Genomic DNA, 17,473 nt, shown 5'->3' with positions numbered 1-17,473 from the left:
TTTATTAAATGACGCAATAACGTCCAATAAAGGTGAAATATAATTGCTTTCATGATTTTTCCCTTTTCTCGAAATTTGCAACGACATTTTAGGTCGTTATATTACATATGTATGTTCATATTCTTCCACACATGAATTTATGTTTTATATATGATTAGTGCAGTTCATTTTCATATAGGAAGCCACTGCTAAGCCGGAGACAGTTATCTGAAGGGAGGGGGAGGAGGGAGTGATGAGGCAGAGGGGAAAATAGATATTGGAGGCGGGGGAGGGAGGTGTGGGGGGTGGATTTACTGGGACTCAGACAGACAGACAGCAGACCGGCTGTCCCAAGCTGCTGCGCTGATCCTTCACTCTCCGGCAACAAGCTGGAGTCCGCCTGCCGCCTCCCCTTTATCACTGGCCACCTGCCTCTCCGAGAATAACACACCAAAAAAGCTCAGTGCGAGCACAACCACAGCAAGGAGGCGAGACAAGATCCTTGACCGGTTCCTCAGTTCCACCTTTTCGGCTTCCAAACACACAACCTCCTCTCCCCTACCTACCCCTGTCCTGCGGGAGGACAGGCTGCGCACAGGAGCGCACTTGGCGACCCGGGTTTGTTGTCGTTACCAGGAGAGGAGCGCACAGCGAGCCGAGCCATAGCTGGTACAGCTCTCATTGAACCGGGCTGTCCCCTCGGCGGAGACACTTGCATGGATGCACCATGGCCACGTTTGTCTGCAGGGTTCAGTTTTTAGATGACACCGATCCGTTCAACAGCACGAATTTCCCAGAACCGACGAGACCACCGCTGTATACCTTCAGGGAGGATATCCCACTCATCAACCAGTTAGCAGGCATCCACCGGCTCCTCAAAGCGCCGCACAAGGTAGGATTACCAGCGTGGTAAACAACTCACCCTACACTTGTAGCCTTATGAGAATGTGTCATATATGGCGAATACAGGAATTTTATAGTGATAAATTCCACATTATAAAATCAATAGAAACTCAAGGACAAATAAAAGTCTTAATGGAAACATAAGTTTAGATTCAAGCACACATTCTTGTGAACATACAGGTTTAAATCAGGGCTACATGAGGTTGTTTTGACTGCTGTTTTTCTCTTGAAGCCTGCTGCAAATAAACTTTCATACCCACCATTCACAGTCTATTTTGAGAACACATGCAAGCACAACTGACTGGCTCTCCAGCCTCGGGACTGAGACAAGGTTTGCCTCAAAGCCCACAGCAACATGACACATGGACTTCATTTGTGTTATACTAAAATATTCTGATTTAATCCCATGTTGGCGTACATTTGCTCTGCTGTAGTGCCACTGGATCTCCCCCCAAAAAAACTTGAAGCAGACTTTAACCTTTGGCCTCTCTGGTGAGCAGGGTAGAATGAAGATGAATCTCCTCCTTAAAGCGAATAATCCTGTCTTATTTTTGTTTTTTTGTGCTCTGTCACTGTGGCAGGTGTGCAAAGGCATCCATGCAACCAGATATATCCTGAGTTGCCTCATTTGTCTGTGATTGACAGTCAGTGGAAGCTCTGGTGTCCGGCAGCGAAAAGCCTGAATCACAGATGATCAAATTTAGGCGCTGGTCAGATTACGATGGATAGAGAAAAAGTATCTGTGTGTGGTTCTTAGTGAATTTCAGTGTTTAAAGCCGCCCAGATATAAATATAAACACAGCAACACATTCCTTACTCACAAGGTTGAGTCACACAAACATGTGGAGCAGACACTTTGAGACCTTGTTTGTATTCTTAATGTGTAAATAGATATTTTATAATTCAAGATGAAAACATTTAACAGATGGATTGAAATAAAAGTGAGACATAGAGAGAAACAGAGAGCTCCAGTGCTGGCACACAACCCTGACAGCAAACCAGCGTTCAACAGCAAAGTGGTTTTCCAGACCAAAAAGATCTTTTGCTGCCCCATCTTTAAAAGCCACAAAACAAATGAAAAATGGCCCACAGCACAGAAAAGCTTATGATTACAACCTATACACAGACAGATGGCACAGCCTGCGTTCATGTTTGCAATTTTGTTCACATCAGAAGGAAGACTGTGTGCGCAATGGCAACTGGATATTGTGCTTAGATTATAGGGATGAAAATGAACTGTTGCAAATTCGCCCGTCAGACTGTTCAGATCGAAAAGTTGGTGTATTGGAAAATGCCAAAGCGAGCAAGAGCTTGACACTCTCCTGAATAGCTTCTTAGTCTTTCTTTGTTTAAGTCGCCTTTTTCTCTTCTTGTTCCTAACCTTCTGTGCTCTTCTCTGAGAAAAGCCTACTGTATTATTATGTTGTGATGGTAGAGCTCTGTGTATGGCTGGCTGGGCTGCATGTAAAGTATAGGTCACTTGTCCCAGAATTCCTGCGGTTGGGGCCTGGATCCCTGCGACACTTTGTTCTCCTCACTTTGGGTGCCGTGGTTTTCCTGACCTCTTCCTCCCTCTGCTCTTCCACCTCTCTGACCATGCACCAGTTTGTGGACTCGAACACAAACACACATAAACATATGCATGCACACACACACAAACACACACACAGTTAGGTTAACATGCCAGGGCTAAATCAGTGCATCACTGGTTTGTGTGCATGGGATGTGTCATTTTATCCAAGCTGCTAAACAAAGAAGTTTCCTTTTGATTCTCACAGAGTCACAATGACTACGTTTACATGCCCAAAATAACTCGCTTTTTGCCCTTTTCCCAAAAAAGACAATATTCCTTCTAAGCTGTTTACATAGCTAATGACAATGAACATTCCATTAATATTCCCATTGACATCCCCCTAACATAGGGTGGTGTCAAAATATGGAAAAGTGGAATGGGTGAAGCTGCTTGTGCCATTTTGCTTCTTTGCCTCATGATAGGACTTTTCAAAGTTTTCCACCAATGGTAGACGTTTTGGATCATATGAACCGTGTTGTGGGATGCCATGGTAGCTCACCTGGCAGAGGTTGAATCCTTACCGGTGGCCCAGGCTTGAGTCCAACTTGCGGCCCTTCGCTGTCTGGCTCGTCCCCCTTTGGTGTCTATTTCCTTCCTATCTAATGAAGGCAATAAGGGTTGGTGTGGTGATATTTCCGCATATCCAAAAACCTGTTGATATCCAGTTCTTTCATAATATTTAAAAGTCAGTGTGTTTCTCCTTCTGACCAGAAACATTGGCTTTTCTTTTGGGTATGCAGCTCTATTTCAGCCTTGCCATTTGCGCTGGGAAGTCAGAATAGCTCCCACTCAGAAATTTCAACTGGAACAAACCCTGAAGTCAGATTCTGATTCAGAAAGTCGGAGGAACCTCACCAACCCCAATCTTAAAATCCAAGATGGCTGTTCCGTGGATCAACAGTAGTGAAAGCTGTAGTAATGTACTGTTTGTTAGCATTTATTATTGTCTTTTTTGTGTCACATTAAAACAGTCTCATACACCGTTTTGTCCAACTTCACTCTGTGGACATGTTTTGGCAGTGTTTGTATGCCCAAAATACAGCGTAATGCATTATCAACTGGTATTGCTAACAATGGCTAACTTGGCTGGAGCTGGTATTGCTCACAACATCTTGTGTTTTTTCAACTTAAAATGCAATCAACTCAGGTGTGTAATGTCATTCCCAGCCTCGACCTCTGACTTCCAAGGTTAATGGTTTGTCTACAAATGCATCCATGACAAGCCACAGAGCTGTAAACAGGCAATATGCCGTGTGTCCCAAACTGCAGTGAAAACCCCAATCGAGACGCATATTCAGAATGTGCTGTAGCCTACACATGTTCAAGGAATGCTCCTAAAACCCATATTATATCAGCATATCCCAAATCTTAATCAGGAAATGGCGCTATATTCGTAAAAGGCCTCATTTGGAAAATCCAAATGGAATATGCAATTTACATGACCTGACTCCTCTTAAGTAAAAAATAAAATGAAATGATCAATTAGGCTCAACAAAGCTAATCAAAGTGTCATGTGAATGTTAAAGATGTTAAACTCAGATCGGTGAGCTAGCCTAAACTCTTAGACAAGTCACCCCCCAAAATGATGTATTGATGTTCAGCTCAATGCAGAAGCCTCACCATCAGTCAGCAGCCAGTTTTTCAGCAAAAAAACTCCTATTCACCTCAAAAACAACAAAGCCCAGACTCCACAGCTCAACTTTTATTTCATTACCAAAGGGCTCCCATTAAAGCAACACAGGGAGATTTAATAGCCATGTAGAACACACCCTCCTCCACGCTCTTCAAAGAGCCTGATCCTCAGTGGCTCTGATTTTGACATAAAAACGTTCTTAAAAAGTCATCGTTTAAGTTATGTAAGGGTATTGTTAAGTGTCAACCCGCCAGCAGGCTTGGTGTTGTTTTAATGTGGAAGTAATTACTCCACTACCCCCACTTCTTTCTCTCTCTGCTTTGCTCTTCTGGGAGAATTTGATTAAATGAGTGTAAAGTATACTAGCCACTAAGTGTTTCCCTGGCTTGTCCCGGAGCCTTGAGTGTGAAGAGCTTGCGGTTCCTTCTGGAGCCACTTCTCTGCCGGCTCCGTCCAGCATGATGTGTTTTGTTATGTTATTACTACTATTACCCAAGCAGAGTGTTTTAGGAAAGAGACACCCTTTGGACGGCGGGCTGTTAACGTATTGTGTTACAGACTCACTTCTCGCTGTCCAAGCAGTATTTGTATGATTGAGTAATGTGTGTAGATAAAGCGGAGCAGCAAAGGAAAGCAGGGAGCTGGAGCTGAAGCTGGAGGTATTAGCGGTGGTGGGACTCCATCTTGGGACATGTGTGAGACAGAATGAGGGATTTTCAGAGACATAAACAAAGCCTCATTCAAGGACAAGACAGTAATGTATATGTGGAATATTGAAAAAAACTGCTGAATAATGCAAATGGATTGGGCACAAGAAATGCTTTTGTCTTCTTCCTACATAAAAAGTGGGGCAGTGGGACAGGGCATGATTAACCCCCCCATCCTCAACCCCTGTCTCCTTAATCAAAAGAAGGAGTACTTCATTAAACTTCAACCACCAAATCTCACGAAAAGTTTGATTAAGAATAGCATTGCACTAGGGTTCAACAGCTGGTATATTGGGGTTAGACTACAAAAATGGCCCGTAAAATATTTGATTAGTGGATTTATTTCAGCTGTGTTAGCAGCCAAGCGGGTTCTAGGGATGGCAAAGCTGGTTTAGCGGTTGGTCCACCACTTTAGGCCAGATTGAAATATCTCATCAACTATTGGATACATCACAAGAATTTGGATTGATATTTGGCACATAGTAATGTACTCCTTAGGACGAGCTGTAACAACTGTGGTAATCCCTTGAATTTTCATATATCAGGTAAAAATTTCAGTTTGTCCGATGCTTTGGTTTGTGACAAAATACCAGAAAAACTGACATTTCCATCAGGGAGACGGGGATGGTTCTAACATTTTTGACATTTCTGTCTGTATCTTGGAGCTTGTTTAAACCAGCACGTTCAATGTGATACCAACTACTTACAGTAAAAGCTTTTAATGTGACACTTGACACTATTGTAAAAGAGACATCAGTAAAACTGTTGACAGGACACCTTGAACTGCTAACAAGGTCAATTATGACTCTCTCTATTATGAATTTTTGATCTGTTTGATCCCCGTTAAAGGTTTTTTTGGGGGGAGTTTTTCCTTCCTTCCCGCTGCGAGGGTCCTAAGGACAGAGGGATGTCGTATGCTGTAAAGCCCTGTGAGGCAAATTGTGATTTGTGATATTGGGCTTTATAAATAAAATTGATTGAAATTGATTGATTGATCCATGGAGGTTTTATATTTGTAAAACTTTGTTGACCCAAGAAACACAATATAAAAATCTGTGACATCATCACAATATGAAGGCTATAAGCAGAGCAGGAACTCACAGGCGGTGCCAGGAGGAGAAACACTACTGCACATATTCAGTGGGCTGCATACTGTGGAAATAAACCTGAGGCTAGAAACTTTTTACCGTGTACGCCAGACGAACAACAAATAGGTACCATCTTAGCATCCAGTGTCTAGGTACTATTATAAATCTGTGGTACAACCATCCCCGGTCTCCCCTACCATGTGTTTAGTGCTAATTGTTAGCATGCTAGCAGAGAAAGGTAAGCTGGTGAACTTGGTAAACATTACACCTGCTAAACATCAGCATGTTGTCACTGTAAGTACCTTGCTATTGTAAGGTTAGCATTTAGCTTAATAAAGGGAAAGTCCACTCAAGGTCCTCTTACTGTCTTTTTACATAGCTGTCAGCCACAATTTTTTTAGGCTCTTCCCTAGTTTTTTTCCTGCCTATACCATATCAGAGGGGTCTACCTTGGAGAATGTGGCTATGACAGGATTTACTTTTACCTAACTGACTAAATTTCAACAGGGGACGTGTCCGAGAACTGTGTGTTTTGCTATACGGATTAGCCATTTGGCACACAAGGATTAATGTTGTTGTGAGGGGGTGAGGGGAAACTGGAGCAGAACCCAGAGTCACCTCATTTTCTCCCAGCGCATGATTCCCTGCTCTGAGCTTGGATTGCTCAAATACTTTCTGATAGGTTGGCATAGCTCTGCAGAGTTCATTGCAACATGGATGGCTATCAGCTTCTCCTTTGCAACACTTTGGCCTTGGCAGTGCCTCCCCCTTTAACTCCCAGCCCCTGCGGACACACCCACCCTTGAGCTCCTGAGTGCATGCTGCCTCAGTGCTGAGTAAATATAGCAAGGTTATATTTATGCTATGAGTCCATCCGACAGTCCGTCTCTCTGTTTCCCAGTGAGAAGGAGGGACAGACAGAGAGCAGCAGCAGGTCTTGTGATCTGCGGTCTCCGCTGGTCAGGGAGTGTCGTCATGCTGCTCGCCCCGAACAGCCAAGGGGCGTTTGGCAGCACACCAGAGGCTAGGTTCGACCTATAGATACTACAGAGGTGCTAACTGCTAATGCAACTCATGACTCTGATCTCATTTACCTAGTCATACTTTTCACAATTACTTGTAAAGCTCATATTGTCACAGCAACACAATGATGTATGTTACTTTTTATGCGTTGTAGCTGGGATGGCTGCGTGCACCTGCTATTAACTTGTGACTGTACCCATAAACATCAATGCCAGTGGCGTGCAGATATATTACAGTGCACCTGGTCTCAAAGTCAGCAGAGTTTCTCGTTACACAGCACAGCCAATCAGTTCTGACGTAGGCTACTCTGCAGTGCTACCTTAGATCATGCAGTCACAGAAGGCATGGGTGCAGGATTGGTCTGCTCTGGAGAGGTGAAAAACAGAATCTGTCATGTGCATAAATGTGTACATGCACTGCCAGAATTAGCACATTCAGTGCACTTTGCAAGCTTCTGTATTTCTGTATTTACTTACTTGGATTAAGTAAGTGGGAATGACTGTGATTGCAGCTTCATATTGTGCACATTTTTTAAATTATATTTGAGTGTTATTCACTTACAGTTGACATTCAAATGCACTAAAATCTCTCCTCCTTCCTCTTTGTATGCCTCCAGCTTTGGTTTCATGTTCTGCAGCCTTTATTGCTACGTCTCTACTAGTTAATTCCTTTAACAGCTTTGTAATGCTAAAAGCAGAGCAGCAACACATATGGCTCTCCCACTTTTCACGGATCACTGTACACATTCATGTTGAAGTCTTTGCCCCGTAAACTGGCTTTATTTTACAGGCTCAGATTGTTTCAAAAAAGGGTGTAAAACACATGCAGCGACATAGTGAGCGTGCATTAAAAAATAATGGGCCCAGGGTCCAATGTCATTCCTGTGGGTGGTTCATGTACGTACATCATAGCATGCCCAGGGAGGTTTCACATGCCACCCTCTATGTCCAAGTGCTCAATCGAATTTTCCATCCCTAATTTGGGTATGAATGCCAATTTTTCATTTCGTTCAATGCAGTTAAATCCATTCCAGTATCTCAGTTCAGGTCCATTTCATTCATTAAAGATTTTTTTCATTCTTTTCCATAGCTTGACGACTGCACGCTGCAGCTCTCCCACAATGGCACCTATCTGGATCTGGAGTCCTCTCTGGCCGAGCAAAAGGACGAACTGGAGGGCTTCCAGCAGGATGACACAGGGTAAGACCGATTCACATTCATATCTTTTAAAACAAGACATATAGACTGACACTCTTCACCCTTCTCTCCTACACACACTCAAATATCTTCTCTAAGTTTTATGCATTCTTATAAATTGGAAGCATCACAAGCTGCTGGATATGGATTTCTTGGAAGCACAAGTTCATGGAAAGTATGAAGCTCTCTGGAAAGCGGGACAGATGTGCCCTCCCTTCCATAGCTACGGCTCTCTGACTGTGTTTTTATAATAATTGATATTCTGATCTTGTTTGCAACAAAATTTCACAGATCACAAACCTGTCAACTCCGACACAGCATAATCACTTTGTAAAGCAAAAAGTAAAAGCACTGTCATGAAGTATTCCCAGTTTCTCATACCTCCCAGCAGCAAAGTTATGCTGGTGTCTGTCTTTGGGTTAACAAGAGAAATGGAAAATAAATATCTGCTGCTAGGGCTGAAGATTTCCCCCTAGAAAACTGTGTGGCAGTCGTGGTGAGCAAACTAGATCCTGACATGCCTTGTGTTAATTTAGTTAGTAGATTGTGGCCTAAACAAGATCCGCAAAAATTTGGCCTTTTCAGTGTGAAATAGCACTTTTGTGTTGCCAGATGTGCAATAATCATGTCATTTGTATGATAAGTCAGCTCTTTGTGCTGTAAAAAAAATCTGCAAAATATACTGTAATTTCAACATGTTTGAGGTTTTCTATATAATGATAAGTAGCTTGCCAGCCTGATGTATCATCATGTGTCATCATGTGTTATCCACACCTAGTTACAGCATAGTGTTTCAAACATACCCTCGTCCTTACTAAATAACTAAAGGTTATTTGTTTATTTCAGAAAAGTGAACTACTTTTTTATACTGTTAATTGAAGTGGTCTTTATTTCAGCCCAGGTAACTAGCCTCTGCTATAGTGTTAAAATGCTGAGAAAACCTGGCTATACAACACAAGGCTACAAAGAGTAAGATTCAACAGGGGAACCATATAAAAAAGACAGAGGCGTTATACAGTTACTGAAAATAAATTACCAAATAACATGCCTGCATTTGTTTCCAAAATTATGTTATGGTGACACAAGTTAAAGTTATCTTCTCAGTGCTATGGCGAACCAATAGATTTATAATAGAGTGCCCCAGGAATGGCATTTTTCTGCAGGCAGATGTGGAAGTTAGCATAGCACTGTTTACCTCGTCAAAAAGCCTATGGGATTTTTCCATTAGATTTTGGATTACTGCAGAAAATAAGCTCTGTGGCAAACAAACATTTGTTCAGCAAGATAATCACAAATTAACACCACTTTCTGATAATTATTGAGGCCAAAATGCCATCGCCAGAAGTTAAAAGCTAACATTAGGCTATAAACAAGCAACAATGCAGTCGCATGACCTAACGTCACCACCAAAACCAAACTGTAAAGCCTTGTTTGGCGCGGTGCAGCGCGGCGTGATGCTCTGTAGTCACTTATTAGCAATCACCTTTTTTTAAGAGATACAAAAGCTTCACTGACGTATTTTATGTTGTAGAACAAAATGTGAAAGCCTCTTAAGCTTATTTCAGGCACCTAATTAAAAACACATTTAAAAAAAACACTGACTTTGGGACCAGGGAACCATGATTGCTGACATGCTAACTCATTTCCAGATTTTAGGACTCATTCCTGCACTCTACACACTTATCTAGCCACTGAAAATGCCAAGATGGCACCTTTTCATTCCAATGGCGTTGCTCACTTGGAGCATATGCCAAAAGAAGTTTCCAGCATCTGGGTGTATTTCCGTGGTATGCTGCACACTGAATACGCAGTGTAAACTTTCTCCCACTGGCCCTGCCTGTGAGGTCCCACCTGCCTCATAGACTTTACATTATGATGGTGTCAGAGATTTAAAAAACTCTCTCGGCCTATGGGGAAAATGCTTTTCGGAATGCAGGGGATTTTTTCGCTGCAGTATCACAAGTGGCCACTGGGAAACTAGCCAGCTTCCAGTTGAATTAGCGATACTGAACTTTACAATTAGCAGACAAATAAGTAGTTTTACCGTAGCTTATAAGTGACTATGCATGCATATTTACTATCTGTGTAACTGTTGTGTAAATCCAGTGGTTTCACAATAAATCTGTGTTGCTTCATAACTAGCTGGCCAGCTGTTGTCACCTTAGTTACTAAGCTGTATACAAACTGGTGTACAGTAACATTGTCAGTAGAGAATTAGTAGGTTCCCAGTATAAAAACAGGAGATACATTGTGTTCAGTGCTGCTGCTGAGAGGGCTGAGTCACAACTTCAGAAATGCATTTTGTTCTCAGCTGTTGTCTCCAACATTGGTGACAAAGCATTGTCATGTGGAGCTCTGACAAATACACAGAGATGGCAGCTGGCTGTGTATGTAAGTGTGTGTGTGTGTGTGTGTGTGTTTGTGAAAAGTTGTGGTATGTTGATCTGTTTGGAGACCAGGGGGGCAGTGGAATCATGATAAGTGATGGCAGACCCACAGAGCCAGGTTGTTATCTGTGTCTTTTTCTGTATGGTGGTTTCCATGTGTACATTTATTTGTTTGTCCCTGTGTGTGTTTTTATTGTGCCCCTGGCAAGCCATGTGACAGATGAAGGACAGGTGTATAGAGGCGTGTGTGTTTTTTGAAGTGGGTGAGATCTTGGGGAGCCGGTCTGATTGGACAGGCCTGTCTGTCATCCTATCAAACTTGGCTTTTACCAAGGTCACACTGCACTGACAGTAGGAAATGAATCACAGGTTGGGCTGGGTTTGACCCTCACAGAGGTTGACGATGGATGCTTCCGACTAAACCTGTCCTCCTCAGAAGAGCACTATTTATATAGTGTCAGAAATGAACAAACTAATCATTCTCAACATCTCAGCCTCACACTGCATATTTTACTTGTGTTTTAAAGTCAGGCTGTTTTTGACAGCTGTTTTAACACCTTAAAGGCATAGTGGTTGTGAATTTTGGATTGTCTAGATGTGTCAATTTATCAGTTGTCATAGTGCTGTTCTGTATTTATAGCTGTTTGTCACGTGTACTGTCTTTTCTCGCTGAAGCTGTAGCTTCTCTAATCTCACAATAATTCTGTCTCATCTTTAAACATGGCCACTAAAGAAGTTTTTCACTGCTAGAAAGATAGCAGATAAGACACAGTATATGGTGCCCATTTCCTGTTCACAAACTCTTGTTATTACAGCTAAACAGGGCACTAAGACACGTTTCTGAAAACATTTCAAGCTAGAAGTAGACAGTGCAGTAACATGATGTTCAAGCAGCAGCCCCATGGATGTATTAAGTGACCTGGATACAGCATTGAAGGCGGGACCTCGTTCATTCCTATGAAAGTTGCTCAGTGATGCATGAAGCCATAAATGGTCTATGTCTGCGATATGAAATTAACGGGATGATTGGCACTGCTTCCACATCATTAGGCTTACGACTGCCGAGCATGGCCAGGCATGGCCAAGTGGCTAACTTCTGCTGGCCAAGCAGCTGACTTCTAAATTAACACTCCACTAACTTGAATGGGGATAAAATGACTTAATCTTGTTGCTCTTATAGACTTTCCAAGTATTATTGGACTGAATGGTTCAAATCTGGACAGTAAAACGAGTCATTTCACAGGGGTTGTTTTGCCCTAAACAAATGTATCCACTGAGTTACAGACATTTCTTTTCCACTGTAAGTCTGTGGGAAAAAGTTGGGCCCAATGGCATCATGTGATGACCCTTGAAATTGCAGTACCACTGTTTGGCCACTGCAAAAATTGGCTTCAAAGCCTGGCGTGCTTCATGTTTGTCTAAACAGCCCAGGAGAGACAGCAAAACACTCCACTGGGAGGAATTCTAGGCAGTAATTAGATGGACTGAAGGTTCATCCACAGTTCATTTACACATCCCACCCACATTGTTTCAATACAAGGCTGCTTTAAAATTGGCGAAGTGTCCCTTTGAAATCTGCTTTTTTACTGACAAACCTGCACTGGATAACTAAAAATTGCATTCACTGAAAAATGCCTAGAGTGTTATAAAGAGTAGATTGGTATCAGTGATTTGCACCCACAATTTATGCTTCAAAAATGTGGTGTGATTCCAGCTGCGGCAGGACGCTGCTCACCACAGTTGACGGTAAACAAGGGCCTCTGGTGACGAGGACAGCTCAGAGTATGCGTTCACTAAAGAAAAGTGAATTAAAAAATTGGGAGGAAATTGCTGTAGATTATAACGCACTGTAGCCAGAGTCCCTCCGAGCCATTTGAGCTGTTTTTGTATAATTCAGGATGTATTAAAATAGTGATTTAAAAGCTAAAAATCTAAAAATACAATAATCGTATCACTCCCATCCGTCTTACTAACATTTTTTTATCCTCACAGTTAGAAATTATATATGTTGAGTCTTTTATACTCTCAATCCAATGGTTGCATCTTGAGTTTAATTCTTCTCCTGACTGTCATTCTCACACAAGACATTATCAGACAGGTACAGCAATAAAAATGAATTTGCAAGAAAAACAGTTTTATCAGTATCTCAACAGATCATGTTAACATTTTGCTCTATTTCCAAGCAAAGCTGATAACAGAGCTTAACAGAAGGATAGAAGACCAGCTGGTCTCTTGTTTGGGTGTGTGTTATCCTTACTACATGCAATGCATTATGGCTGTATTGCAGCAGTGTGTGTTATCAGAGCAGGGCTTTCCCTGCTTGGATTGGACGCCATATCAGCATGTTAGTGATGGAAGTCAGTGATTAGATCCTGCAGATCGGAGGATAACTGAGGTCAGGAGTGAGTTTGATTTGCTCTCAAAATACCATCATATTTTACCTTTGTGTTTGTGTGTGTGCTCATTTTGTTTTCCCACTGGAAATATGCTGAATGTGTGATGGCAGGATGGTATGTGGAGGGATGTGTTGTGTCTGCTCCTGCACTTTTGCTGTCGGTCCTCAGGGCCCAGATGTGTATCAGTATAGGGGTACAAATCCAATGCAGGTCAATGTTTGTCTGCACTATTCCCGTCAGGCCAGGTGCCTCTGCATTACAAAAATGTCACTCGTCCTCACCTCATATTTTGTCTTAAAAATGTCATTTTCTTGACACTCATAAAAAAACTTTAGTGCTTTCTAGATTGTACAGCACTTTGGCAAACCTCGGTTGTTTTAAATGTGCTATATAAATAAATTTGACCTTGACCTTGACCTTGAAAGCAGTAGCCAACAGTACAGTAGCCGTTTCAATTGTTGCAGGATGTTCTACTCTACAGTCAAGACAGATCACTCCACTAATGCCAACAAAATTACACTTAATTCTAGAAAGTACATGAAACAAGTTTTTTTAGGTTTGGCTGTAAGTGAAATTATTGTGCAGAAACTAGACACTGTGTTGCTTTCATTCATGAAGACAATTTGGCTTCTTTCGTTTTCAGGTCCAGAGGGAAGAAGCACAGTGTTATTCTTCGGACCCAGCTGACCGTCCGTGTACACGCCTGCATCGGTGAGTGCTGTGTGACATGTTTATGTATGTGTTTAACACAAGTTTCCCCCCGGACACACACACACACACACACACACGCCCTGTCAGATACATCAGCAAGCCCTAAGAACACGTTGTACTACATGCTTAGATGGTCGTCCAGGGGTTTACACGTGGTCCATGCTGGGGTCAGACCTGAGACCTCCCACTCAGAGGCAGGTTTGACTGGTATGTGAAATCTCTCCGAATTCAACGTGGTATTGTGATCATGTCAGTATTCTGCATTAAACAGATGGGAGCTTTTACACAGTTTGGAGAGAGAAAAGTGAAAGTAAGCTTTCTATGTGGCTGTAAATGTGAGTGCAGTTTTTTTCACATCTGGGGCTGGTGAAGTCTTCATGGTGTGAAGCACTTTAAGTTTTCCCAGTTTGTAATGGTGGAGAGGAGGAGAGTGGAAGAGACAGACTGAGGGAGTTGAAGAATCTTTAAGAAAAAGATAGCAGCAATTTGTTATGATAAGAATAGGAGGAAAGAAATGAATGAGAAATTAACAAGGGAGGGATGATAGAAGATGATAATTTAAAACAATTCATAATTTAGCATCTCAGCCTCTACAACACTTTATTTTCTCGTCTGAGATCTTATTTCTTGCCTACTGGCTTATCATTTAATGTACAGTCGGTCTATGTTAACAAAAAATAATCAACTGAGAACACATGCATGGTTTTGGTGTCTGTTTTCTTATTAGTACGGTGTATCGGCAAGAATTTGGCGACAGATATGGTTCAAGATATAGGTGTTACAATTCAATCTACTGCGATATATTGTGATAGCAAAGCAATATACTGCCATTCTAATTTAATTTTAGGAAAACATATGGTATGAGGAGCTCACCACCAGATGCATAAAATCTGAATAGCCCAGTCCTATACCAATGCAATGTAACCAATGTATTCCTTTTCCATCTGTAACTCCCTCTCTATATATCACCCCACACTTTCATTCTCTCTTTCCCCTGAACCTGTGCTCACTTCTTCCCTCCATGACTTGTCTGCATGGCCAACATTCTCCATGCCAGTGATAGCAGTGCTAATTCTGGATCCTAGAATCAGTGCCTTGGATTGGTTGAGAAGGTGATGAGGTGAAAGGTCACTGTTGGACTAATGGTGTCTAGGGGAGAAAATGTGCACATACAGAAAAATCATTGGTTTCTCAATTCAGGATGTGAGCTACATATTTTATATGTAAGCCTGAAATGAATGAAATTATCATACAAGCCAAGGCTATTCAATTTCAATTTTATTTATAAAGCCCAATATCACAAATCACAATTTGCCTCACAGGGCTTTACAGCATACGACATCCCTCTGTCCTTAAGACCCTCACAGCGGATAAGGAAAAACTCCCCAAAAAAAAAACCTTTAACGGGGAAAAAAAAACGGTAGAAACCTCAGGAAGAGCAACTGAGGAGGGATCCCTCTTCCAGGACGGACAGACGTGCAATAGATGTCGTACAGAACAGATCAGCATAATAAATTAACAGTAATCCATATGACACAATGAGACAGAGAGAGAGAGAGAGAGAGAGAGAGAGAGAGAGAGAGATGCAGGTAATGACAGTAGCTTACAACAACATTAATGAAAGTAATAATATTATAGTTATAGTTCTGGCTACTGTGGTACAATATGTTGAAAGTATGTATTAATATCTGACAGTATACTTGTGTGACAATAGTCATATGTGTATAATAACAGTAGAAGTATGACTAATGACTAATGATGGCAGCAGCAGCAGGAGGCATCTGGCAGGACCACGGCAGCAGCACAACCACACACGTCACACTGTCCAGGCACCGCTGCGGTATGAGTTATTCTGTGAGACAGTGGAGCACAAAGGCTCCGGAGAAGAAGCCGAGTTAGCTATAAGAGATATTTTTGCAATATGCCGTAAAAAGCAGTTTGCATTCACCCAATCTTAGACACATGAACTCGCAAACATGCTCAATATTAACCCCTTCTTCAGTAGATACCCATGGACATATGGCTCCTGTCTTTTTTAGAAGGAGGGAGCTCTTCAATCCCACAGACAAGCTGTTACTGGGATGGGAAAACCTGACCACGGTCTGGTGGTCACGGTCTGATGTATGCAACTGCATACAGAATACACAATGTGTATACTGGGTTTGGTTGAAGGTGGCGGTGCTGTTTGGGCTGAGAAAGCCATGCATAAGTAAGGTAAAGGAGGTTATTGGGTTGGTGCGGGGAGCAGTGAGACCTGGCATTAGGGGAGTGTCTCTGGGACGCCAGAGATCACTGTCTAGCCTCCTGGAGGTGTCGTGGGACCAACTAGACGAAACACTGGTGAAAGGAGGTTCCCACCCGATAACCCCAAAGACATGTTAGTTATCACTGCTCACTGGTCTGTATAGTTGAGCCTTGCCATAATAGCTTATCATAGGGCTTACGAGGTTATTCACTGAGTGCTGATCCTTTCTCTAGAGCACAAACTTCTTGTGTTTATTTGAAAACTGATGCACGTAAGGTGGAACCAAAGTTCACAAGTGCAAGTTCCACCCGGAAACTTTTAGCCGTGCACTGTCAATAACATATGCTGAGGTTAGCACAACAAGCGGGTCGTGTGAGTCACTAGGCCTTTTTACACAGAGATCGCATCATAGGGCTATGTAGGTTACTAAGTCCCGTCTTCATGCCGCCTTTTCATTTTTACACAGAACGGAACAGCGGCGGCATCATTCTGCTCCTTTGTGTAATAGACAGCATGCCAGCATCGCATAATCGAAACAAGCGTGACAGGTGTGACGTGACACAGTAGCGTTGGCCTGTAGTGTGACATAAAACATACACATTGTCAGCACTTTCTAAACAATAACAACGACACAACATGGCAATAACAATAATTCCCTGTTATATGGCGGCTGAGCTAAAGGACCTTATTGTTTTCCCAGTTTGTGGACATTTTCGGATGCTGTTCTTCTTTGGGTTAGCTGCCAACTGCTAGCAGCTACTTTTCAAATCTCCTGCTGTGGGTTGCACACATAACACATTGTCAAAAGGACACACTATGATCCCATTCTGCCAGCTGTCCCATTCATACAGAGGTTGTGTACAATGGGGTAGCCACACTATGGTGAGCACAAATGAAATCCTGAAGCTTTAAGACCCATCTACAGGTCCCGGGTCAGCTACAGCAGCAACTAAAAGAGTTGTGTGTAAGATGAGGATGGTGTGTCGGGGTTGCTCCACTGTTGAAGGGTCTGTGAATGGAAACATGTACAAAATGCAAATGCACATTTGACAGCATCACCCAGATGGTCCAATCACTGAGATGATGAGTGTTTGGGTGCTTTGAATGTTTGAATATAGCCGTGGTGGAACTAATTGAAAAACACAACCTCTTACCTCTTTATGTATTTTAGTATTTCCAGTTCCATGGCATAAGAGATGCTTTTAGTTTTATAGCTTGTTTTGACCTGTTGCATTTTTTGGAAAGTGTTCAGTGAAATAGAGAAATGTTGCAAATGTTCTGTTTTTTTCAATGAAGATAGTTTACCAATGTTGCCAGTGGGCAAAAAGTTACCTCAGTCCCTCGATTATTGTGTCTGTCTTACACTTTCACTCCTGTCTGTTCCATATAGATGCAAATATATATACAGTACAGGCCAAAAGTTTGGACACACCTTCTCATTCAATGCGTTTTCTTTGTTTTCATGACTATTTACATTGTAGATTCTCACTGAAGGCATCAAAACTATGAATGAACACATGTGGAGTTATGTACTTAACAAAAAAAGGTGAAATAACTGAAAACATGTTTTATATTCTAGTTTCTTCAAAATAGCCACCCTTTGCTCTGATTACTGCTTTGCACACTCTTGGC

General features: G+C 42.1%; 1 protein-coding gene across 3 annotated transcripts in view; it reads left to right on the top strand.

The window, feature by feature from the left end:
• Positions 1–302: 302 nt before the first annotated feature.
• Positions 303–17,473, top strand: part of fhod3a (formin homology 2 domain containing 3a) — a 70,804-nt gene continuing 53,633 nt past the window's right edge. For 2 of the 3 annotated variants that reach the window (XM_078176005.1, XM_078176004.1), the window contains exons 1-3: positions 303–871; positions 7,996–8,105; positions 13,529–13,596. In XM_078176005.1, coding sequence (XP_078032131.1) covers positions 707–871; positions 7,996–8,105; positions 13,529–13,596 — 343 coding nt within the window. In that variant the 5' untranslated portion in view covers positions 303–706. The remainder of the gene's footprint in view (positions 872–7,995; positions 8,106–13,528; positions 13,597–17,473) is intronic. The other variant, XM_078176006.1, reaches the window with a different exon arrangement.

This window comes from Epinephelus lanceolatus, chromosome 16 (genome assembly GCF_041903045.1).
Source record: "Epinephelus lanceolatus isolate andai-2023 chromosome 16, ASM4190304v1, whole genome shotgun sequence".
NCBI classification, from domain to species: domain Eukaryota; kingdom Metazoa; phylum Chordata; class Actinopteri; order Perciformes; family Serranidae; genus Epinephelus; species Epinephelus lanceolatus.
This window is presented reverse-complemented; position numbering and strand designations above follow the sequence as displayed.